Genomic DNA, 27,025 nt, shown 5'->3' on the forward strand with positions numbered 1-27,025 from the left:
AACCTTCAAAGGACAACTTCCAGATGTGCTTTAAAGTCCACATATGAGCTTGCAATATTTTCATGGCAGGAGGGTAAACAATTAATTCATACATACAGTTTTATATTATTGGCAATCTTCAGGAATATAACTATATTATTAGATAATTATTTCTAGGGGGGTTCATTTGTTTGTCTGTTAGATTTTGTACTGTGGTGAACATATTAATCTTAACACCAGCATGGTAAAATGTTCTTTTAGTAGCCAAAATAAGGCTGTTGCATGGGGGAAAGGGAATAAGTGAGGAGCAACAACAACAACAAAATTTAAATTTCTTATTACTTTGAGGGGGAAAAAACTCTTCCTGCATTGTTCTGTTCATTTATTTTTTGTGACTTGTACCTGATGGCTAAATGTAATTAATGAAAAATGCAGTATGGTTCTGGGGATATCAGAGAATTTTCTGCATGTTTTTCCATTTAAAATAAGAATCATCTGAATAAATGTTCACTTTTAAAAAAATGACTTAATGTGCGTGTTCAATTGCTCTTTTGTTTAAACCTTTCGATTCCTCTCATCTCTGGGGAAGATTTTGGGTTGATGAACACAAAAATAGCATGATATTCTGTGGAAAAAAAGAGCAATCCCCCAAAACCCCATCTCCTATTTCAAATGTGAAAAGAAGCGGCGATTTCCCAAAAAATCTCCAAATGAGGAGTTCCCCCCAGAGTGTGCTGTCTGGTAAATCTGAAAGATCTGTGTGTCCACTCATTCCAAAACCCACATTTGTATGGTTAGGAGAGATGCTCTGGTGGGTATCCCCTGCCTTTCCTAGAACATCCATGTACTCCAACATCACCATGCATAACCCAAAATCAAACCTGCTGGGGAGCTTTCAAAACTGCCATTTTACACTTTACTGAATCTGTTGGATACAGATATAACTCTGTTTGTCTTCTGCACAATTGCTGTCCAGTGAGCGTTTGAGAAGTTAAAACTTCTTCACCAAGTTGTGTTGTTTATTTTGCTAAATAACTGCAAAAGGCAGATAAAAAAAAAAAGGCTTTTTGGTACCCCACAGACTGATACACATCATGAACTAGCAATTAGAAATTTTCAGTGAAGAATTGGGAAGGAGCAAATAAATTCTAGATCCAAATTAGTGACCAATAAGTTGACCACTATTAACTTAAAGCCAACATCTGATGATTTAACTGTGCAAGGTTAGCCACCACACAGCCTTTGCTCACAGTAAACTGCTAATCTCCCTGTGCTTCTAAAACCAAAGAAAAATATGGAGGAATGCACAAACTGATTCAAATTAACCAGGACTCACTATTCATTTTATGAAAAGCACTGGGTGTGCCTTGCATCAAAAAGCAACAATTTGTTACGCACTGTGCTGCTACAGTGCTCCACAGCAGAACGGTTTAAAATCTGAAGCACTCCTAAACTGTTTCACTTAAACATTTCTGCAATAAAATCTTATTGAACTGTTGCTTTTATTAATTTTTTACACACTAGAGACCGAGTGAATGCGAGTTGATTTTTTTCCTTTCTCCCTCCTATGTTTTTTTTTTTTTAAACTTTACCTACTACTAGCAAATAAACTATCCCTGTTTTTTAATAAAACCACGGCCTTGAGTTTTGGCCCCTTAATAGTAGCCTACATGGTCGACTACCCTTGGTGCTAAATTTTCTTAAATTGTATTTCTGTCGGTATATCATTTTTTTAAGCAATGGACCCTATAATAGCAAGCTCTGTTCTGTCAGGAGTACATTTTAACAGCGTGACACAAGTATTTTTCACTACAGGAGACAAACAATGATATGTATTACATGCAGTAAACATTGCCTTTGGTACATAGGGTTCTCTTAGCATTCATCTGTCTAAAATTTCATTGTGTCCTGCACAGGGAAAAAAAAAAACCTGCCTCTCATTATCTATTGCCAAGGGCTGTAGGTTTGTAAAGTGCCAACAATGCATTGTCACATTTCTCACAAAACAAGGGCTTGATTGAATATTACAAGAGTGGTAGAGACCCAGCAAGGTGGATTAAGGGATACTTTAATAGCGAAAACAAAATAACAAACCTTTCACTGAGCTGCTTAACTAACAGTATTGTAATCAATTATTTTTTTTTTTCCTTAAAACAGGCACCTTTTCTCCAAAACAAGTAGGGACAAGAACATCATAAAATAGAGATGTTTGCCCTTGATAGCATCCTGGCAAGAGTAGAGGAAAAATGGCAATTTTTCTGTGGGAAATGCACCCAGGCCTGTGATTTTACAGAACAAGGACTGTGATAGCTGTAGTTCCGAAATTCACAGTGAATTTAGACAGGGGCTGCAGTTCAACAGTTAATCAGACTATCGTACTCCCAGTTACTTAGGAAAACAAGTTTTGCAGTGCTCATGCACATGAAGTGCCCTTTAGGTACAAAGGGCCACCCCTGAGAATCTCTTCTCTGACGTCTTTGCCATGCTTTAGGTGGCTGTACACAACCTCACGTGAGCCATCTGCAGTGGGGTCAGCCCCTCTTTTCGTGCATTGGGTGGGCTGGGAGTGGATTTATGAATGGCTCAACATGGGCCCAATTCTCCTCTGATTCCAAGAAGCAGCAGGGCTGCTGAGCACTTTGAGAAGCCTCATCTGCGTTGCTGAACTCGAACACGCCGTTCCTGCAGCACCTCAAACTACAAGCACCATAAATGAGCAACGTGCGGAGAATTATTCACGAGAATAAAATCAATCAAAGCATACAAAATTACTCAGATGAAAAACCGATGCATTATTCACTTGTTAATTGATCCTTAAAAGAAATATGACTTTTCCCCTCCCTTTGGGGTAGAATCATCACTGTCAGAAAAAGAAAACAAGCAGGATTGACTTAATTTTTTAGAGAGTTTGGGTAAAATCACTACGCCACAAACCCATTTCCTGTTGTAGGCAAATCACTCACAAGCTCTCAGTTGTCTCTATTATGAAAACTGGAATGGGACATTTTCTCAGCTCCAAGGGAACAGATACCTTGGGCAGAAATCCTGCAGTCCCAGGTTCACATGTATGGCAAAACTTCCTCCCTCAAAATCAGGAAAGGCTTTTTAGTGCCAGGGAATTATTGGAAAGGGATTAGCACAAGCACTGATTTAAAGTAAGCTACAAACATCTTGGTAAGATCTTCTGGGCCCAAAGCAGAGAGGTCTGCAGCACACGGTAAAGCAGCAGTCTGTATACAGAGGATGAGGTTAGAACAAACAACGTGTGGAGCTGGGGAGGGAGAGAGGGAAAAGGGGAAGCAAATGTCTTTTTAAAAGGTGACAAGACTTCTTAAAAGGCTGTTATGGAAATTACCAGGGATTTCTTCTTCCTGGGAATATTTTCAGTTAAAGCACTGGCATACAAAACGTCCAGTGGATCGATCACGGAGAGGCAGATACACAACTCTTTATCCCAGGCACATAGTTCATTTTGCATCTGATAACTGTTGGCTGTTGTCAGGGCTGTTTAAAGGGTGGGGGGGTTAAAGGAAGAGAAATTTACAGCTGTTTCACAGAGACAGAGAAGAGATCATTCGCTCTACACAGCCTTCAAAAAGATATATAGAGAGAAGCTGGCATTGGTAAAAGCTGTTTCCTTGCCAAAGCCTGTAGCCTTATGAGATTCTCTATGCATCTTCTCAGCAGAGCTGAAGAAGGTTTGGCTGGAACAGAATTGCTTCTCACCAGCAACATCTGCTACAAGATCTGGAGATCTCTGTCATAACAAAGCCTGTTTTCAGATTCCTGCCCTCCTGTAGGTGCTGAGTGCCAGATGAAGGGGCTGGAACAGGATAAATGGACTCTGCAGGCCCTACATCCAACTGAGGGGGAATTGCCATAAGAATGGGAAAACGCAACCATAAACTCCCGTCCAAGGGCCCTTCCGACAAGCTCTGCTTTGGCAGAGCCAGAGGGCGGTTCACAGCAGATATTCTGGATAGACTTCTCAACATTATGCTGAGCTCCTTTGGCAGTGCAGGTCTGTAAATGTACAAAAAATAACTCCAAGAATCTTAGGCTGAAATTTCGGCGCTGGGTGGGATCACAATTGCTGGCTTTTTGTTCAGGAAACTTCCCTGTCCGACCATGCAGGAGGCACTCTGGCAGTCACGCTCCACCACCTGAGCTGGGACCAAAGCCCGTTTGGGACAGCTCCAGTGACCCAGCAGGGACAGGTTGCTGTGTGGTTCCCCACACACCCCACACTCACACAGCCAGACCAGGTTCCCCAGAGCAGAGTCTTGGATGCCTGGATCCATGAAGCAATTTATTCATGGCGCAGTAACACAGAAACTCCTCAAGCTCATGCCTCCAAGGAGGGACCCCAAACTAAGGAAGCCCCTGGGCTTTCATCCCCTCACAGACCAAGCTCGAGGTTCTCTGGGGTTTTCCTGCTGAGCTGTCAGCTCCTGCCTTTCTGTGAGTGACCACAGGTCCCTGAGCCCCTGTTGTGCAAAGTAGAGCTACCTGCACGGGCTGTGTTCCTCCACACTTTTAACTCTTTCCTGACTAGTATATCTAGGCTCCAGGAGGACCTGTCCGAGGAGGTTCCCACCAGCACTTCCCTCACCCTGACAGAAAGGAGCTGTAAAACTGGAATACCTAGGCTGGGAATGCAGAGAAAGGACGTGGAGAAGAATGGTACTGGGCTACAGGAGGCCATCAGAAAAAAACAGTACCAGAAAGGCTGAGAGAGAATCTTATGAGTTGCCACATCAGCCAACATTGCTCGGAGAGCTACTGCCCGGAGCCTTCACTGCTTTGCCCATGCAGTCATTATGTGTCAGCTCTGCAGCCTGACCTCTCCCACTTTCTCACAGCATGGCTGGGGGGGTGGGGAGGGGGGGAAGCTCAGCTGCCCTGCTCTCTGCACAAAAAAAAAAAAAAAAAAGAAATTATTTGACCCATTTTAATTCCTTCATTTCTAAAGAATGCAATGTTGAAGCGTCAGTGACAACTGTGTCTTTAACACAGCTATCTATAAGGACTGCCAGGTAATTAGGTTGCTTGATTTCTTGGGACTACAGAAAGAGCCAGGAAGTCCATGATGGGCACACGTGTGGTAATTGCTGTGTAATAAGATGCTCACCCATCTGTCCAGAGTCTTGTGTATCCATTCACTTCAGCTCCACTGACAGACACACAGGCCAGTCTGACTTCAGCATTCACAGGTGACATTGCTAGAAGAGGTTTGCCCACACCTGCTTTTTGCTACAGCAATTAAATATTCATGCATTTGCTACAAAGCTTCTAAAGAAAATGAGAAATACTCATAAAACTAGATTTAAATCAGCTCACCTTTGGTATTTCATCCCAGACACTTTACAACTGCTGGAAAAGGTGTTGACTACTCCTAAATAAATGCATGTGGGGGTAAAACCAGACAAACTTCATATGCTGCTCACAGCTCTGTATCAGTGCAACAGCCTAATGCAAAACGAAGCCCTTGGCTAGTGCCACCATGAGACTTTCACATGTAGACTAAAGATAAAGCTGGGGACCTGCTCACCTCTCTTGTGCATCAAGCTCATAGCAATAGGAGAACAAGCAAGGAGAGGAAACTAAAAGCAGGCTGCATTTTGCCATAGTCATTACTGGATCTCCTTCACCATCCTCAGACACAACTCCTTTTCTTGTACCTGCCCACCACAAATTTTGGGTGAAGCCTTAAAAAACCTCTAACATCCATTGTTAAAAATCACAAACTAGAAACTCTGTGCTTTGGTGCAAGCAGCGACTCGGCTTGTGGGACTTTTTGGAATCACTGCAGCAAGTCGTGAATGATGTATGAAATGAAAAATCCCTGCTCACTGCACACAATTCAGATAGTAAAATCTCCCTGAAGCATTAAAAAAAGCACTTGAACGTGTCATTTTATTTTTGTCCTGTACCCAGAAGACTCCCTCATCTCTCCCCAAGAACATGCAGATACCTCAGCTATCACTGGAGAATGAGAAAGCACTCTTGGAGCTAAAGTAGATGGGTTCAGTTTACACAGAGTTTCCAGGAAAAGATACAGGGACCTGGAGCAAACCAGACAGAATTATATTGGAGTCGTGTTCAGGCCTTTCTCCAAACGCAGTTTTTTTGGTCGTTTTTTAAAGTAATATCTAATCTCATCAGCCTGACTCTATAACTTGATTGACCTTTGGAGATTGCATTAAGGAAGCAACAACAGCATGCTCAATGTAGTTAGGGCCATGAGAAGAAACATTTGATATAAATATCATGTGTGGGACTTGACATCATTTATGTTGGGACAAATACAGCAACATGCTTTGAATTCAGGTCTCTATTCTTTGTTGCCCCTTTACTGGATCTTTTTTCTGTGCCTGCCCTTTGGTGGTGATGTTTTAAATCTGGCGGAGCCAAATGTCTGCTGCCATAATTTAGCCATCTTTGGACATGCTGCATGTGGTGCTAGTGCAATGAGATAGGAACTTTTTCTTGTGGTTTTTGAATTGCGTGGGGTTTTTTTTCCTTTTGGGGGGGAAAGGGAAACTGTGGCAGCAGCAGTACAAAACACAGAGGAATTTTGGATTGCTCTCAACAGGGATTTCTTCCTTCCCAGAACTGCTGCATGCAGTGGGCAACCTCTGTTCACACATACAGAGAGCCCCCCCGATCCCTTCCCCCTCATCCAAAATGACAGAAGATCTCCAGAATTAATCTTGCAGCAAAACCACTCCATTTGGAGCACACAAACTGTCACTCTTTCCCAATCACTAAAAAGTGGGGAGTTGCCCAGTTTGCTGGTGCTCATTTTGAGCAGAGGGAGGATGGAAAATTGACAGCAAGACTACAAATCTACGGAAGAGTGATCTGTCCAGATGCAGATGTCTTGGTGGCTGCATTTAGTTTTAGGAACAGAAAGCAGGGGTCCCATCTAAAGACAACTGATGTTGTCTTCTCTTGACAAGTTTTCTTAAATTTGCAATTTAATAATTTTTCCTCCCAAATTTCAGTGATGAGGAAGGACAGTCACCTACACTGGCATGACATATCTGTCATCTTTCAGCACTCTGGAATTTCAGGGAAAGCAGGGAAAAGGGTGCAGCTGTTAACATTTTCACTTCTCTTGCTTCCTCATGTAAAAACCAGAGCTGTACCTACTCCTCCTCCCCCTTGTACACAGTAGAAGGAAAAAGGGACTGGGGGGATCATCAGACACCTGCCCCTAAGGCAGGGGCAGACACAGAACTTCACAGTGTATCCTCCACGCCCCCATCAGCAGTTCTGCCTCCAGCAAGCAGCACTGCAGTGAGGATGAATTAACCAATTAGAGTGTTTGGGGTTTTTTTGTTCTTGTAGCAAACCAAGAAGGAGACAGCAAAGACACTGGTAATATCTGCTCTGTTCCTCCTATCAGGAAGATGCCATCTCTACGTGTCACCACCCAGGCCGGGAAGAAAAGCACTGCTGGCAGCTGCTGTAGCACAGGGGCTGTGGAAGGGTGCTCTTCAGTGCCTTTCCTCAGCAGACAAACACACCAGGCCTAGGCTAGATTTGGTTTCACAAGAGGTCAGCTGAAGCTTAAGGAGCCAAAGAACTGGGGCTTAAAAGCAGGCATAAAGGAGCTCTTCAGAATTTGGGGTAAGACAGTTCTTGAGTGCCTTGCAGGGATAGTGGTTTCCAGGCTTGCAGTGACAAAAATCACATCTTTCCACTTAGGCAAGATTTTTTTCTGGGAAACTTAACACGCTTGCAATCATTTTCTAAATCTGTTTCCTTCTCATTCCAATTTTTTTTCTTCCTTTTTTTTTTTTTTGGGACGGAGGAAGAGAGGGAGTGGATAAGAAATACTTGTCCCCTATATCATCTTTTTGATACTCTGCTAAAAGCAACAGTATATTTTTTATATAATATTGACTGTGTTGCACAAATAAGCCAAACAGGAGGCACGTGGGAGTTGGTGGCAAGAACTAACTTCTTCAAAAAACACACCTTAAAACCAGAAGGATGAGGAGGAAGAGCTGGGTCTCAGAAGAAAAGGGTTTATGGTGGTTAAATCAGACAAACTTATAAAGTGGTTGTACGTCTGCTGAAACAACCTTACCATATATTTATACAAGCACAGATATAAAACAGATAAAGATTGCTTTTTCAAGCGGTCACAAAGAAAACTGTTTATCTGCCACCATAGTGAGATGATGTGATTAATAACAAGATTACTCAGGATAGTTCGTTCCAGAGTTATTTGTTCAGACAGAGTGTACATACCTATCAAGACTGATAATCTGGCAAATTGCAGTAAATTTTGCAAACATATACTGGCTTTTATTCAGAGTAAACCTCAGGGATCTTGTAGCAGAGGAGGTATATTTGTATGGGGAGGGAAAAGAGGTGGATGAAAACAAGCACCCGCTCACCGCAGCAGGGAGAGGTTGTGCTTCTTGTGCACACCTTCAAATTACCCCATGGCCAAGTTGTTGAGTAACTTGCACTGGGTGCTACCACCTACCCTACACATTTCAGGGGTGCTCTTATAAGACATACATGTACATTTTACCTGTAATTATCAGATGAGAGCCTACGAGGAGCAGGGAGAATAAAGAAAGGTGCGGTTATGGCGACTACAGGAAAATGCTCAGGCTGTGCTGCACCTGGAGACAGAGAGTAATTGGGACCCTGCCTGGGACCCATCAGGGGTCATAATGAAAGGCCTCAGAAGAGCACAGAAGACACCCACTGCTGGATGTGTGCTCGTGGAGCTGCCCTTGCTCTTTGTTTTGCTCTCTGACTCTCTTCCCAGCAGTTCACTCCGCATTATGACTGAATTAGGTAAGGAGGTGCTGGGGGAAGTGCTCTTGGCTAACTTCAGAGTACAGCCAGGCTCATTAAAACCAGCACATTTGCTGCAGTGTGTGCAGCATTTCCTCTAGGTTTTAAGATTGTTTTAGTAAGAGAAGTTCTGAGCAGAAAGAATACATTTTAATTTAGTTTTTTGTGGCCCCATTATAAGTATTCAATGTCATGCTGGATTTTAATTTTATTTTTTATTACTATGTGGAGCACAAAAAAGCATGAATGGAGTGTCTTAATAAAAATGAACATATTCTTCTAGAAGCCTGAAGCTGCTAAGTATGCAGCACTTGTTCATTAGCACAATTTTGGAGCATGAAGGGAAAGTGCATCGAGAACCCAAGATGCACAAGCATCAACACAAAACCTCAGGGCTTTTTAGTAAAGTTTTGTCTCACCTCCTACTGCTGTCTCCCAGGAAAACTGTGGAGAGCAGAGCCCACAAGCTGCCAGTGGGTTGTAGAGACAAGCCTGGACTTGGACCATTAAATCATTCACCAGCAGTTTGATTTGGGGCAGTGGTACGTAGGATTAGCATACAAATAACCATCCTTCCCGTCAGAGACAAACAGGGCAAGGTTGTCACAGGTGTCAAAACTTTGATTGACGTCCTAGACACGGCAACAAGGTGCCTGGCCAGGATGAGAGCCGTGGGTTTGAGCTTTTCCTGGACCAGGGGGCCAGGGAGGTTTGTCAATAGCACACAAAGAACAGGGACACAGCAATTCAAGGTGGGTTTGCATTCCAATTTCAAATATTTGGCTTTACTAAGGGATGCTTCTAAATGAATAGGCCCTATACCTTTCAATAGGATTATTCAGGGTACACCAGGTCAAGCATGTAGTACACGTTTGTAGGACTAGATTTAATGTTATTTTGGTATAGAGCATTCTTAAATGTATCAGATTATAGATTAAGTAAGGAAGCCAGCAAAACACCAGTGCAGAGCAGCTTGTTATTGCAACTGCCCTCCTCCTTCTTAACACTTTGTATAAGGCAGACAGACACATTAGGCTTATAAAGACTTATTTGAAAAGGTTTTTTTGTACATCCACACCTCCAATCCTAGAAACTTCTGAATTCCCTATAAAATTTGTGTAACGCAAATTAGAAAGGGAGAAGTGAAGTCTGTTCCTTACGGGAAAATGAGTTTTTAAGTTTTCTATTGTCTTAAAATCTTAATTTTTTAAAACAAATTTTGAGAAAGGGTGGTAGCTCTGAACTGAGCTCAGTCCTGACTTCAGAAAAAACCCCAAGATTTATGTAGAAACAGCCACAGTGACAGAAGATTAGAAAATAATTCACAGTGATTGCAATTTCCATTCCTAATCTGCAGCCTGTAACTCATTTGAAGTATCCCTGCCTAGAAATTTTTCCTTAAAAAGTATCTAAAAGACAAAACCAAGTTCAGTGGTTGTTACTTGAACTATTGTTAGAATTTGATCAAGAATAATAAATGCTTCTGTTTCTTAGAGTGAACACATTTACAGAAGTGGTTAGTTATTAAAACTATTTACATCAACTTTTCTCTAATACATATTTCTCTTTAAAGCATCTGCAAAGAAATAATATTATAAAACAGAATAAAACAACATTTATTTTATCCCATGGTGGATCAGTAATGCTGTTCAATGCAGGGTTACAATATAATAAATACTACCCACTAGGCTAAAACCTGAGAGATGGAGTATGCTGATATTTATGGCTTGGACGCTTGTCATGAACAAAAATCAGGTTGGGTTCTCAAGCATTTTGAACATTGTATCAAAATAGATGAAAGAATGTCAAGAGAGATGTGATCATTTCTGTACATTAAATCCAAGCTTTGAGCTTTGTTAAAAACAAAGGTGTGATAGCAGCAATACAAGAGCAAGGGTGCATTTACTACCTGGTGTAGGATAGAGTTTTCTTAATCAGTCCAATACAACAATTACGGTATATTCAAATGTACAACTTGACATTCTCACTAGCTCTCACCACCCCACTTCAAAATTCTAAAAAAGATACAATAAATCCATAATGTTCTCTGCTCTTACCTCCCACCCCAAAAATATTTTATCTTTTCATGTTGTGCAATTACCACTTTCATCTGCTATGTGCCAACATGAGATGTTATCATTTTCGCAAACGAAAAGATGAAAAGTTTAAATTCCACTACTGCAGAACGCCACTTCACTCAAGACCTGCAGGGGAATATCCCAAGGAACATCCTTCCAGAGACAATCACACTCTGCTCTTTATAAAAAGTAGTGATTTTCTGCTCATGAAAAGTTTCCCTGTGCTGTGCTTTGCTATAAAATAGATCAACACAGTTCACTCTAATCCCAAAGGAAAATATCTTGCAGTTAATAATTGGGATCATTGTGCTCTTTGAAAAATAGGTGCCAAATACTCTCCAGTTGCTGGTAGCTGCTGTTCTGATGTCAAGTGGGGAGAGAGACTGGATCGTGGATTCCTTATGCTCTGGATCATGGATTCCTTATGCTAGCACTCCACCACAACATTTTAGTACATCCCTAAATTAAGTCTGCAACTAACCATGCCAGTTGCCACGGGGCCGTCAAAAAAGGCTCCATGGTCAGCATTCATTTAAACTCAGTCCTCACTGGTTTAGAGAAGATGAGATCATGATCATCTTGCAAGTACCTGTAGAACGTGGGATGAAGAACTCCCCCATGATCGCTACGTGTAAATATCACACCAAACAGATATGCAGAGATTTATATGTAATTTGAAAGCTCTACATGAAATTTGATAGATTCATACATACAGCTAAGAAAAGATGAACCTTTCTAGAGATGATTTGGACATCCTTTTTTTGTTCTTAAATTATGGATCTACTGATCTCTACAGCCATTTTGAAATGTCCCCATGAGATGCAATGAGACCCAAGTGTTGAAAGGCAAATTGATTCAGGATAGGCAAGAAGCAGCTTCAGGAAGATGTCAAGTAACAGCCCCAGAATTAGATTACAGGGAAGGAGGTGTAGAACAAGTAAAGCTTTTTGAGAAGGTTGCTTCAGATGTTTGTGTCTGAAAAACTTCAAAAAATTCCAGAATATTTTGACCCCAAATCCCCCAAACATGTAACTATTACTTAAATTTATTTACAAGGTCATCCATTAGTATACTAAGGAATCCATTAGGAAATTAGCCATCAAATAAAGAATGCATTTGATAAGGTATTCCCAGAATATGGATTCTTATGGACGGCGACAGTTAAGACTAGTTTCATTTGGAAACCATATCAGTGTTGCATACTGTGTATTTTGGTTTCCAAATCCATCATGAATATACTGAATTTCAGTGAGAAATTAAAAAAGAAAGCAATTTCTAAAGTCAGGAGGGCTAAACAGGTGTGCAACAATGTTAGCTCATTTTGATTTTTACATATTATTCAAACATTAACATCCAGAAGGAATGCTATATATTTGCTGGAAGACCTGAAAAATACAGTAAATATCAAGTAACAAAATTCAGGAATAGACCTTTTCTTTTAATTACATGGTAGGGACTTGAGGGTTTTTTTTCAGTTTTGTGTAAAATGTCCCCAAAAATTAATTAAAATTTCAAACAAATTAAAAAAAATTAGAAATGTGTATTTTTTTAAGGAATAGATATGTAGAAGAAATCAGAACTTTTTAAAGGCATCTCTGTGTTAGGCTATTAGAACTCGATATTATTCTACTACATTATGCATGGATGCTTTCTCTCACATATGCTTCTGGTCAAAAATGCAGAAATTGTCCAATTAAACCTTGGCTATCAAATCCCATGTCACAATGCAGTTGATAACATTCATTCCTGAAGTCAATAACTTTAATATGGCTATTATTTTAAAGATATTCCATGAGAAGTACTAGTTGCAAAGTCACTTCTGAGGAAAAAAAAAAAATTATCAAGGATGAAAACAAGAAAGTTGCATTTCTTTTAAAAGAGGTTACAGGAAATACTAAGCAGAACTACTGAATTGTTGTTCTTTCACCAGGAACGTTATCCCATCCTCTGGCACTGCAGAATTACTTCGTCTTCCCCAAAATCACTGCTTTTATTAAGCTTAACTGAGCTGCTCTGTATTGGCAAAACCTTTGTAGTAAAATAATTTTCCATCAAAATACACGGCACTGTAGCACTGTAATGAAGAGCTGTAGGACAGGCTTTAAGAGGCACGGTACTTTCATCTGAAAAGTCTCCTGAAATTCTTTGAACGTTTCCAGGGGATTAATGAGGTATTTTGACAACACACGCGAAGCGTAAGGTTTTCAAGAAGCCTTATAAGAGGGAAGATCCACATTCTTGAAAATTAAACTGTGTATTTTAAGCCCCTAAAAATAACACAATTATTAAAAATTTGGCAGCTCTGAAGAAAACTACCAGCAGGTACGGGGAAACACATGGAACTACTGAAGAGCGTCAAACTTGAGTACACACATTTCACAGCGTTTCAACATGACTTAAACACCAATTTTAACAGCTTAATTGAATGTTTCTTATTAAAAGCTATCACAGATGAACTAAAATAAGAACAAGCTAAACTAGCCAGAGTGTAACTAAATCAAAAGCATTATTCTTTGCAAGTTGGGTGGATTAACTGTGAGTGTGTGCATCACTCTCCTTATCCCTTTCAACAACTCTTAAGGTGTTTGGAGGTTTTCAAAACCTTTGGCAATTTGTGGAAAAGAGAGTATTCTTGCCTTTTTTTTCCTCTTTCCAAGACACACTAAATGATACCATTTATTTAAATTTAGAAGAACATCCATCACACACAGCAAAATTAGAACAAATGAGCTGCTACATCTACCATTTTTTAAGGTATTTAAAAAATATTTTTAGGGAATGTTCCTGCAAACTACTAGTCTGTTGAATGCTTTAATGCATTGCAACAAGGATATTAGTGTATAAATAAGGGTTCAGTTCTAAACAGCTTTAGTGAAGAAAGTGGAGCTCTCAAGCCTCACTTCCATAAGTACCTCAATATTCCTGAAAACCCTGCTTGAATCTTTAAAGGTCTACCCTTATTTAATCAAGCTGGGCAAGAAACATGTTGAGGAGGCATTTTGAAAACAATTTATAACCCACTACCTATGAAAATATGCACACAGAGAGTATTTATACATGCATTTAAGCAAGCTGATAGCTTAGGTGTTTGTAGTACTGCCCATGACGTGAGAGAGGAATGGGATCTGCTAATCGGCACCAGGCCACAAGACATTTTAAGTCTCTCTAAGTGCTCCTACACAGTAATTTTTTAAAATAATAATTGCCTTTAGAGTGCGAGCAGTTGTACAGGAAAAAGCTGTTTCCTAAATTCTGCTCTTTTCAGTCTGCACTGAAGCTAAATATTTTACAGAGGCAATGTCTTTATAGTGCTTATGGTTGAACACTACTTTCTGTAGTCAAGTCTTGTTATTTACAAGATCTTCTCCAATATCCAGTTTTAGAGACTTGGCTTTTCTCAGGTCTTTATCAGCAAGTGGGGAAGAGAACAAACCCAACGTGTTCCATCCCTTTCTTTGGGAATGGTGATCTACTAATTTTCATAGCTGTTCAGTGGTACTTTTAAAGTCTGCAGTATATTTACAGAAAGAATCAATACCGAGGTGGAGGGGGAAGAGTGGGGGGAGAGGGTAGACTTTCTGTCATCATCCTCCCTATTCTCAATAAGGTTCTAGATGTGTATAAGGGCAAAAATTCCACCCCAATATATTAGTTTTGTTAATCCTTTTCTTATGATCTTGCATGCCTGGCTAGGGAAATTATGCAAAAAGTAATAAAAGTTCTAATTCAATTTCCATGTTAAGAGACGGATTTGGAAAAAAAAAGATATATATATCAGAAACCATATTCTTTGTGTTTACTAAGAGATATGCACTCCAACATTTAGTGTCATGGAGCTGGAGTTAAAACCAGAAACGGCAAAGATAATTTAGCTGCATGAATGCCTGCTCTTCAGTAAAATGCTGCCAAAATTAAATAGGAATGAAACAGCACTTTGTAGTCATTGGTCGCTCAGCGGGGTTTGCGTAGTTAAAAACCTAAGTGAAAAGGGTGATTGACCTACATTGCAACTAGCTTAGCACAGCTGTACTTTCATATTTCTGCTGCATCCGAGGAAGCTCATTATTTAATACAACTGAGTTACATGTAATTGTTGGTCTTTTATTTTACACTTCTAGGGGCCAGATATTAATCTCAAATGTGCAGCAGGCGTTACCGTGCATCTGGAAACGTCCACGGCTGCCCATTCGCAGGCAAGGCTAAGAGAAGGGATTGCACACAGTTGCACCAGAAATTAGAAGGCTGCCCAGGGGTAGGAGAACCTCACAAATATGCAGAAATCAAATGAGCAGATGGAACAGAAAGCAAATCCCTTGGCACCCCAAAGGCAAACGCTCTGCTGTTTCCCTATTGTTTTGAGCAGAAGCAGCCCAGAACGTGCAACCAAAGCACATTTCACACAACTCATACCTGCGGTTTAAATAAGTAATAACATTCCAGTTAACAACCAGTTTGACATGTTAACAGCCCAAGGGCTGTTAACATAATGACTGGTCATTAATGGCAGTAATGACAGATTTCAAAGGGAATATCGTGCTTGTAAATGGACATGCTGCCAGTCAGAAGAGAGGACAGAGCAGGATAGGCTGATGCATTAAGATGTCACCGTGCAGCTTTGGAGGAAAAAAAGGGGAGAAAAAAAAAGTTCTTGCATATTTCACTTACTATAAATGGACTTGAAATGTTGGCGTAAACCTAAGTTCCTTAAATTAAGTCTTCACTTTCCAACCCAGGAGTGTATAAGCAGAAGACAGAAGCCTGCAGGGGAATTATACTCTGCATATCATTTTCATGGAGTGTATTATTTCTAACACTGAGCCCTTTCTTTACTCAAGTCAGTTCCCATCCTCGTTAACAAAACGGAGCTCGTTCCTGCCACGGCCACCCTGATACCCTGGTGTCGTACGCCACCTCGGAAACCACTGGAGTGCCTTACATGAATCAGATTCCAGGGCAAAGCTTCTCACACCCGGAGCATCTTTCAAGCTCATTACCTCATTAAAGATTCCTTCCATTCCCTCAATCCCTCCCAATCCGGAGAATAAGGTTTTAATGTAGTATAATTAACTAATTTTACCAAAGGAGACAGCTAAAGCAAAGCAAGTTTTGAAGTTCTGAAGATACAGAGTATTTATAAGAAGCTCAAAGTGGGGACCTCAGGGCTCAACTGCAGCACGAGAGCGTGCATCAGGGCTGAGGGAGGGGGTAGCTTTTTTGTCAGGCATTTCTAAATGAAAGATACCGGAAATATTTTTGCAAACAGACAAACACACAATCACACCATTTATGAGCACAAATGTGAATGCTAAAGCACCCAAACTGGCTACATGATTGCTTGTAGCATCTGTAGAATGCCTGTCTTATTGAAAGGCATAATGAACACTGAGAGACAAGTTAATAAGCAATTTTACTCTTTATAGTATCGTTCAAGCCACATATCCTCTAGAGGGCACCACATAAATTAATAGGAAGCCAGAACAGTTTTACACGCAGCAAAGACTCCCTTTATGATTAAAAAGAAAAAAACCTAAGAAGATAGTTTGAAACCATAATCGAACTCCAATGTGATCATTAGTACAATGCAATTTGTTCCTTAAATTCGTATCAAGTGGGTTGCTAAATATGAAAGCTTATATGACTACAAAGCTAGAGAAAATTTAACTAGTTTGTACATTAGCATTAAAAAGATGACTTTTATAGGTTCACTGCATAACTAAGTAGATAAGATGCAATGAGGCAAATGACTATCTGCAATTACCTTAAGTGCATCAGTTTGAAGTTTAGTGTAAATACCAAGTTTAAATCTATGCACTCACAAGTATCACTCAAAAAAAAAAACCAAAACAAAAAAAAAAAAAAAAAAAAAACCCAAACAAAACCAACAAAATAGCTTCATTAAGACTCCATAAATCCAGAGACAAAAATCTGAAACATCTTAAAACCAGTTATAGGATTTCTCATGTATGCTGGTTTCATGTGCAAAAGTAAAAGGTGTTGTGTGTGAAGAAAAAACTGAAACACCAGTTTTGAATGTGGTCATGAGAGAAAAAGACAAAAAATTCTCCTTTCTCTGAATCACTTAGTGTGAGTTTTAACAATCTGTTAGCAAAATATTTACTCCTGTTAAACCTTCAAAGACCAGAGAGCAAGAGCGTGTGTGAATGCATCTGTGCTGGGGAAATGCTTTGCTCATATCTTTACTACCACATCATTTCTGGTTTTGATTTTAAACATTTGATTTCAAAATAGTAGATCTGCTGCACTAGCACTTGGGAGATTCAGTAAGCTCAAAGTCTCCAGTAAATTTGGAACTCAGATGAAACAGCCATAGCAGTTCTCTCGCTCCTGCAGGCATTTGTTGTGTAAAGATTATTAAAATGGGTTTTGAAAGTTGGGATGTTACTTCCCCCCACCAAAAGCTTTTCCAAACCCTCTCTACACACACTCACCTAAAGACCACAAGTGACCTAGGTTCATGTACAACAATTCCCTTCTGTTCCAACAGTTTTTAAAAGTGAGGTTTTGTTACCTACTGCTTTGGCAGCTTTAACACAAAGAGTTTAAGATGCAGCCTCTATGCTAAGTTCCCAGCACTCTATCTTGGGTTCAGCTCAGAGCTTTAATAGGTAGAAGAATACTTTTACCATTAAGAAGTCTAAGCCCATCTGAAGAACCTGATCTGCCTTTCAGCCCCAGCTCAACAAATGCACAATGCGTTTGTGAAGGTTTTTGTTCCACTCTCTTTTTCTAGAGGTGGTTACGTGGAGAGCCAGAGTACCAACAGCTGTTAGTGCTTTAGTCTTGTTTCCTGTTCCAACCTACCCATGGTGTAAAGCTTGGGAACTGATCAATGTGTGGGAACCTCCTGTTTGGTACCTGTACTTAAGCCGAACTTAGAAGTTAACGCATTCAAAAAGAATTTTAATTTTTCCCCAATGTATTAGCGACTTCGACGTCCCTTTAAAAGGAAAAGGCTTCACTAAAGGGGCAGGGGAAATATTCCCAGGAGTTCACCTTAGCCTGGAGCAGCTAGTCTCATTAGACCCCCTCTACAGGGAATGGAGGAAAGGTGTTGCTATAGGAAATAGGTGCTTGGAATCACCTCAGAGGAGCCTTTTCTCTCTATTTACTATTGAGAGCCCAGGGAAACTAAACTTCCCAGTTAAACTTATGTCTTGCAAAGCTGCCCTATTGACACATGAGCTGCAGATAAACTATCCTGGTGCTGCTTGTCCGTACTTTGCTATGAGTTATTCCTCAAAAAGTTCTGAGAATGTAGGTCCACGAGCAAACAAGAAGATAAAAAAGCTGATTTGGTACCTCTAACAAGTGGTCACAGGTTAGCCAGCATCCCACCCAGGTCACCAGCTGAAACCAGGAGCAGAGGGGATTTGAGCTCAGACACATGGTTACTAAAAATGGGGAAGACAGCTGGTCATCCTGGTCCACCTTCTAACAGCTGAGTGGCAACATTCACAAAAGCTTGAGTGCCACAAATGAAATCCCTTGGCAAACTAAGAGGACAAAAGCGAAGACGGGTGAAACACGCCTCCCTCGCAGGGTTCAAACCCTGCCCCGAAGCTGGTGAAAACCATGCATCTGGTTTCAGGCTGCTACACCTGGCCACCACTGTGCTGCCAGGAGGAGGAGACCACCACCTCCCCAGGAGCACGGTGCTGTGGGAAGCATGGGGGGAATTACTCTCTTCTACACCAGTATCAGCATCAGAAATCTGGCAACCACCTCCACAACCTGGTTGTGTGCACTTTTTGACTCAGACTTTAATTTAATCTCCATGTTTCAGTACTTGTTTCCTCATTTCCACACATACTCAGCCTTGCAGCCCTGCTTATGCGAGAGCAGCTCCATAGGGAAGGCTGAACAGATTTCCCGAGTTTGCCAGCGAGTGGAAGAAGGCCGTGACCTACCTCAGATAGTCTCTGCGACAAAGGATAAGGTTGGCTTTGGTGTACAAGGTAGAGCCCACCTCCCCCAGGCGACAGTCACAGCAGGCACATTTCAGGCAGTCTTCATGCCAATATTTGTCCAGGGCCTTTAGAAGATATCGGTCTTTAATCTTACGGTTGCAGCCAGCACAACCTTTCGGCTTGGTGTCTGGCTGGACTGAGAGCATTTGTATACCTGAAATACAAGAAGACAAGAGAAGAGTGAAAATAGATATTCTCTCAAGTACAAAAACTCTTGCCCTTTTCTTCCTCCACCTCGTTGCTGCTCCCCCCACACCCAGTTCATTTAAAAGCCAGTGGTGTAGATAGGATAAAATAACCTAGTCAGTCCACAGCAAGCTGAAAACAAGGCTAAGATAAATTTGAGAGCAGAAACTTCCACTGCTCTAAGTTCCACTGCTTCTCTTTAACACCTCATTTACCTGGTCTCTTTGCTGAAAAGAAATATGATTTAAAAAATAACATGAAATATTAAAACAGTTCAAAGTCATCCAATTTCAGTCACAGTATGCAATATTTAGCAAAGCAAAATTGAAATAAACAGCATATCTCCAAAACTTAGCCACCCAAAATTTAAATAAACAGGGTATCTATATGGTGAACATAGTTAAGTCCACATATTTGGACTTATCTGTAGTATCTTCATAAAATATAAAAGCATTTCAGATTCTAAAGAAGAAAAGATTGAAGCTTTTAGAGGCACAGGGCAAGAGTTTCTGGGAGACTTGACATAGAAATTTTGATGCTGGCAGGGGGGTGTTTTATTTTTTAATATTTTAGTTCTTTTTAAACATATTAATGAAGTGATGAGATTTCCAAAGACTTCAGTACCAGCAATGCCAGTCACAACCTGCAGTGTAAGGACCCTCTGAAAAACCTGACTTAAAATAATCTGCACAAGGTCAGAGAGTTTCCAGTTTGTCAAGGAAAAAAAAAAAAAAAAATAGAAATGCTGCCCCACTTTCCAATCCCAGTTTTAGCCAACAGCTACCTCAGGACAAGGAGTACAGTAGTGTCCATTAAGTATATATACACCTTTTGATGTAATAGCTGAGAGCATTTAAAAAACCATTCAAACACCTGAAACACTGTTTAATGGACAGAACTGGCAAAAAGTGGAGCACAATTGAGTGATGTTACGCAGAGCAACACAGCCAGCTTCCAGGGATGCATTCAAAAATCAATTGCCCTCGGCTTTACAGTAAATGGGGAGAGGTCGCTGCCCCAAAGTGCTCACACACTGGTCTCTCTGGTTAGCTGCATGAGCTGCCATCCCAGTGCACTCAGACTAATTCTCCGAAAGTTACTTCTTAGGATAAGCAAAATAATAGCCCTGTGGATATTTTAGTGGACATCAAACAGGCACAGGAGGGAAGGGAAGAACCGACGACTGCAGCTTATCTCACTGTTTTAAAGCCAGTGATGTAACTTGAAAAAGGTGTTACTCATTAGAACACATCCGAATATTGCAATGAGAATTTGCCAAGACTGGGGAACAAATGTTGTTGCCAACAAGCAAATCCTACTCCAACATTTGGGGTATGGAACCCTATTATTATCCAGAGACTGGAAAAGGTCAAATAGATTCTCAGAGCAAAGAAGAACAAATTCAAGAGCCCCTCATCATGAATGTTCTACTAGCTGGAGTTAAGAAAGCTTGGCAGTCCCAGCCTCTATCAGCAGATCTTGGCTGGTGCTGTAACACCCCACCACAGGCAGGCAGGTTCAGGGGGCTAGAACACAGACTAGCTGGGGTTTCTTTGGTTTGGTTTGTGTTTGATTTTTTGAAATCTCTCGTGAGAAAAGCACGGAAACCAGCGTAACCTTCAAAGCAGTGGTAGAGCGTGCCTTTATGGATATCAAGGTTACAGAGACAAGAGGCTGAGGCATCCCAGGGATCTCCACACAGGTGTACGTGGAACGCATGGAACCTACGTGGAGCACGGTGACTGCATGGCCAGTTTAGTGACTTTCCGGTGCTCCCAAGCTGAACTCCTAAGTCCCACCTGCAAAGCTGATCGCTGAGTTAGAAATAGCAATTCTTATTGCAACACATGGGCACGGCAGCCTTGCTCCCCTCTTTGCAGTGCAGCCTAGCACACACCTTGGAGTGTGACACATTTACGTGGTGGAGGAGCCGTTCAGTGGTGCGCAGGCAGTTCTGCTAGCGGACACCCCGAAGCACCCCGGCAGTGCTGCTGCACCACATCTGCAGCTCATGATAGAAGTGTAAGGCCTATATTTTTCTATCAGCCAGTTTAAAATTGTCAGTGCTGCCCCTCCCATCACTCCCCAGCCGATGCTCATAGCTCCTCACCATGTAGTTACTCCTAAGATCTGTCTCTCATTCCCAAGGGGGAGGATGAGATCCAGCGACCTGCACAGGGCACCACAGTCTGTGGCAGATCTGGGAACGAACACACACATTTCCTCTTGAGAAAGCACCACGAGACAAAGGCTGAGCCTTTGCAGCGTTTTCAACTGACAGCTGACTCCCCTGAATCCAGGGTACATCGCTGAAAGAGCAAAGTAACGTGACTACAAATAAACGACTCAAAGCGTGAAAATATCAGAGATTTTTGGTAAGGAACCCCTTACCAGACCGTAAAGGGAAGTCCTGCTGAAACTCTAATAACATCACTTGGTCAAAAAGCCTTAATCTGTAACGTTGCTTTTCGCAGTAGAGTGTAAATATAAACTAGGTGCCAACAACAGGCTTATCCCCAGACCCTCTCTTTGGCCGTATAGAGGACAAATGCATAAAATCAGCCACAATTTGTATAAACTTCTTGTAACTCGGTAAAAAAAAGTTTAGAAGCATGAAGGGCTGTTCTAAGACTTTAATCTTTAGCTTGAGGGAAAACAGAATAAACTAGGAGCTAACACAGTTAAAGGCTTTAACAAAAAAAATCTTAATGTAAAAATTTCATCGCCTGATAAGGAAGCGGGTTAGAGAGTGGAGGCTGACAGTCTCTGATCCAGGCTGATCTACTGTCCTGAGCTGTCTGAAGAGAACAAGATGCCACAGAAACATGGCCAATCTAGTGAATGTCTGAGCAGATTGCAGTAATCAAGCCTGATAATTCCCGAGGTATATGCTGCAAACATGAGGTTATTGTATTACAAATAAAACTGCAGCCTGCACATAGCCTGCACAGCTTCTGAAGTATTTGCTACACGAGGAAAGTAGGCAGAGCCCTGTCATTCACACTGGTTAGACCAAACCCTTCTTGTAGGGGCAAGTGCAAAGGGGCAAACATGCCATGGAAGGAGTATTTGCAACCCTGCATGCCTATTTTCCTGATGCAGAGAGAAAAGGTGGTGCTGACACCCCACTGGCAGCATCTCCAGATTGGGGATTCAATCTGCAGCAGCTTTTGGAGGGAAGGAATGCTTTTCTGCTGTGATAGATCTGATCTGTTCTCACTTTACTTGCAATGAAACTGGTTCTATTTTATTATTTAAAAATCCCTGCTTCATTGTAAAAAAAAAAGAAAAAGTTATGCTTTTTTTGAAACCTAGGAGGGTTCTAAACAAAGTCAAGAAGTGTTTGACATATCTCCGAATTTGAAAACGTCCTTTTCTTCACACGCCCCGTTTAAATTGCTTAGTTCTGACAGCAGAACATTTTATTACTTTTTTCCTGTATTGTATGAGCCACCGTAGTGCAGATCACCTCACAGACCATCTCTCTTCCCTTTAACATCCCCATAAGATCTCTGATGGTGTTGCACTTTTCAGATACGTGCTCGTGTATTTTTAGCTCTCCCTTAATTTGGCAATAAGAATACCTTGCAGTTTATTGGTGCCCAGCTTTTCACAGGCTGCGGTTTAAGTACTCATTTATTTCCTAGGACATGGGAAAGGCCCTTTCAGAGGCTGACAGCACCCACAAACCCATCCAAACTGCTCACTGCTGAAATATCAGGTAGCAGTGCACAGCACTGCTGCCTGGTTGCCTTCCTCTCCCCCTCCCCCAGGAAAGCAGAGCTTATGGAGCACTTTCAAAACATCAGACAATTCCCTAAGTGCTACACCCAGGCTGCAAAAAAAAAAAAAAAAAAAAGAAAAATCAAACCCAGCTTTCCCTTCAGTTCTGCAGAGTCCTACCCATGCTCTGCATCACAGAGCAGATCTGTTCTCAGAACTGAGAAATTTCAGTGCCTAGTCTGTCACTGTCAAAGAAACCCTTTTTATTTCACCCCAATATGCTTTCAAGGGCTTCCTCTATCCTTCCCTCCTTTCCCTCCCTTCCTCCACCCCCAGTCCCCAGGATACTGCACAGAAACTGCAGAGCTGTGTCAGGAATAAGACTTCTTCATCACCATTCACCACCTTTAGGATTTTTGAAGGGAGAACTTAATAACCTGACTTCCAGGTTTTTCAGATTTCTTTCGATCTCCCCAAATAAGTTCGATGCAACTGGCTGCCCTCCCTGTTTATTGTTATTATTGTGTGATGAAACACTGTCAACTGATTTGTAACTATGATTTCGTGATAAAGAGGAAGGGTTGCTGGAAAAAGCTAAATTAGGCTCCCAGGGAAGGGAGAGAAGCAAAAATCTGTCTCACTCAAATCATCACCCTTCTCAAAAATCAAAGGGAATGAAGATTTGATGTAATGAACTATATTGTGTTAGTGATTTAGAAGCATCTGTAAGCGGGATTAGTCCCTGGTGAGCTGAGCTGAGCATGGCATGAGACACTCAGAACTCAGCTCTTGTTAGTGGTACAAGCAGTCCTTGGGAGGAAGAGTTGGATATTATGCACTGGATCTCTTAGAAACTTTTAAAGACCACTCTTCCCCCCTTTTTCAGAGGTATGCACACAGTTCTACCAAGGACAGTAGCACAAACAGCCCAAAAGGGAAAACAAGCCTCTATTCAGAAAAAAAAAAATTAAAAAATCAGTTTGGAGCAAATTAACTATTGGGTGGATCAGTCTTTAAAAGCAAACTGACAGACAACACAGTCAACGAGAGAGGGGTCTAGGAGGAGATAAAAAGAATACTTTTCTGATGCTTTCCTACTTTGTAGCTTCATCCTAAAAGCATTCAGAGCTCCAGTAATTCAGGGCAACACACACAGACTTGGAAAAAAAAAAAAAAAAGTTAAGCTTTCAGAAGCTAAGAAACATTTCAGAACTCATATGTAGCACATCAGGAGTCGTAACTAGTTTTAGATTGGCATGTAAATTGTTCTGTGGAAAATTCTTATTGCCTCCGAGACCCTGCTATTCTGAGTTATTTGACAGTTTAAGGGAAATCATAATTAAAAAAAGAGACATAAATAATAGCCTGTGCAGTGTGGTGCACAGAAATAAGTGGAACCATTTCATTTAAACTCTGGTGAGCTTTTAATTGCCTGGATTGCATTGTGAACCAGCCTAACGGTTGATTGCCTCCATTATGCTCTCTTGTTCTGTGCCATTCATCCGCACAGTCTCAGCTTCTGTAGTTAACACAACAAAGTAACCGCAACTCCATAACACTCGGGGGTTTTTTTAAAAAATAAAAGTAAGGATTTCAGTACTCTGAATATAGTCTCTTCTGTATACTTTTGAGTTAATTTTCCATGGTATATAACTAAACTTCACCTCCTGCCCCTTCTTCTACAGAGGAATCTGCTTTTTTTCTTTTTTTATTTTTGATTTTTTTCTTTCTTTCTACATAAAGGATATGGGTTGGGAAGGAGGAGATGGAAAAAAAAAAGGAAAAGAGAAGAGGTTAGGCAAAAAATAAAAATGGGAATGCAGTCCCACAGCTGGGAGCAGTGATACAGATTAAAAGAATTTGGCCAACATGGCTAGTCGATTGCCAAGAGACACCAAACAAAAGATTTCTCTTCTTCTTTCCCCTTCTCTTTTTGAAAGCTAGATTGGGCCTAAAAGCTTGTTTCTCTCTGTTCACTGGCCCAGAGCATCCCTGCAGGCTGTAGCCCCCTAAGGGACAACACAGCAAATAGATGTACCCAGATCTCAGGGACCGGAGCTGCTTAGCTATGTTCCTACCCCTGGCGTGTCCCCCCCATCTCTCTCCCCCAGCCCCCCCATCACTCTCCCCCTCCTTTTTTAGAGCAGTGGTGCTGGGAACCAATTTGATTCCCTTTTTCTCCAATGCAGCTGCAAGGCTCAGAGATACTGACATTTTTCCACTCTTATCAGTTTAATTACAGTTACCATGGCAGCAAAGTGCTAGTGCTTGGCAAAGGCCAACAAGAGATTTGCAAGACTGAGTTCAATTTTGATGCAGCTCACATGCAAAATAAAAAAATAAATAAGAAACATATACTCCACAACAAAGAATCCCTTTTCGGAGTTAGACGCTCAAGCCCTTTATGCCAATTCCTTTCCGAGCATCACAAGGATGGGGAGAGGGAGGTGTCGGGGACAGCACGTCGCGATGTTTGTTGCACCGAGCAAAACGAATCGGTTTAAAGCGCGGTCCTACAGAGCTGTCCTAGGAAGCGGTATTTCGGGTCTCCTCAGAGCTCACGCTGGCACAGCCGCTCGCCACGGCAGCGCGTTGGGGATGGAAGAGGAAGGAGGACCCCCCCGCCTCCCCCCGGGAGCGCACCGCTGCGCGCCGGCCACCGCCGCCTTACCAAAACTTTTCTCCTTTTTCTGCATGAGTTGATTTACGGGCGCCTGGAGAGCTCCTTCTCATTGAAGCACCAAATCCCGGCAAAAGTAGCAAGTGCTTCCTCGGCTCGGGTCAAGTGAGCGGGAGCGCGGCGCGCCGCAGCGGGGGCGGGGGGCGGCGGGGCTGGGGCTGGGGGGGACGGCACACCCCGAGCCGCCGGCCCCGCACGGCGATGGCGAGCGACAAAGCCACATGCTCCCCTAACTCTGCCGTAAGCCTATAATCCCAGCGGTCTCTTAGCTTTGTTGTAACAAATGGGTTTGATTAAACTGTCACATGCGGCGTTAGCATACCGTATCGTGCTCGCTAGGAAGGGAGAAGGTGGGGGGAAGAGAAAAAAAAAAAAAAAAAAAAAAAGCGGAAAAAAAGAGAAATGCTCGCAGACAGAAGTACCGCTTCGCAATGCCAGCCTGGCTGCCCTTGCCTCACGCCGGTCCGGGAGAGGGAGGATGCGGGAGCCCGGACCCGCAGCCGGTGCGCGTCCCTGCCGCCCCCGGCCCGCGCTGCCCCCCGGGCTCCCCGCCCCGCTCCTGCCTCCGCTCTGCCCAAAGGGTTAACCCTGCACCGAAGCAGTTGCAAATTAAACTGCCGTACGGGGAGGCTTGTGGATTAAAGCCGGGGAGTGGGAAATTAACCGACTCCCTTGATAATTGAGAGCATGTTTCGAGAAGCTCTGGAAGAAGCAAGAATAATAATAACAATAATAACGGGGAGGGGGGTAGTGGTGGGGCTGCAATTCATTGTTAACTTTGACTGCTATTTCTCGAGACATACAGTCGGATGGGTTTCGCTCAGCATCCTCTGCTTGCATGTATTTCATGTCTCATCATAAAAATAATGAAGCCTCACATGATTTAAACAAAACAGTCTCGGCAGAGCTGCAGCTTGAGTGAAAGTTGCAGTGCAGAGATGTGTGTGTGTATTGCAGCCCCGGCTTATGACTCAGAGAGGGAGAGAGAGAGAGAGAGAGAGAGAGAGGGAGAGGGAGAGAGAGAGAGAGAGTGATGCAGGCACACATACACAAATGACCCAAAGCTTATGTACACAGTTGCCTCGCTTACCTTCTCAATTAAGCGATACAGGGGAGGCAGTTCAATAAGCACAGTGGCTGCTTTGTAGCTCTTCTCCTTGGAAAAGGTCAAAAAGAAGCATTGTTTGGGGAAAAAAATAAAGAGGGGGTGGGAGAGATGGGGAGGGAGATCGCTATTCTTTAAGTTTAAAATAATGAGGTCCTCAAGGATCCGCCAAGTAATTGTGTTGACCGCATCCGAGCTACAGGTGTCCTCCTTTTAGTATCTTGCAGTCCAAGGCTGTCTGTCTCCGTCCTGGCTGAAGACAACTTACCTAAAGCAGCGTGTGAGGAGCCGAGTTGAATGAAGTCAGGGCTTTATCAGCTGCAAAATGCAATCCCTTACCAGCCAGACATAATACAGCAAAAGAAAAGGTCACTCAGTTATTACTGAGCCAGCAGAGCCCAGGCAGCTCTTGTGGAAGACCACAGAGAAGCAGCTCCCTTCCGATTTAAGGCTATTTACCTCT

General features: G+C 42.0%; 1 protein-coding gene across 1 annotated transcript in view; it reads right to left on the reverse strand.

Annotated features, from left to right (window-relative positions):
* LMO3 (LIM domain only 3) overlaps positions 1 to 25,473 on the reverse strand; it is a gene marked incomplete at both ends in the record, with an annotated part of 54,458 nt that extends 28,985 nt beyond the window's left edge. The window contains 2 exons of the mRNA XM_082280057.1: positions 18,809 to 19,022; positions 25,449 to 25,473. Of these exons, the coding sequence (XP_082136183.1) occupies positions 18,809 to 19,022; positions 25,449 to 25,473 (239 nt within the window). The remainder of the gene's footprint in view (positions 1 to 18,808; positions 19,023 to 25,448) is intronic.
* Positions 25,474 to 27,025: the final 1,552 nt, after the last annotated feature.

Source organism: Coloeus monedula (assembly GCF_965178545.1).
Source record: "Coloeus monedula genome assembly, chromosome: 4".
NCBI lineage: Eukaryota > Metazoa > Chordata > Aves > Passeriformes > Corvidae > Coloeus > Coloeus monedula.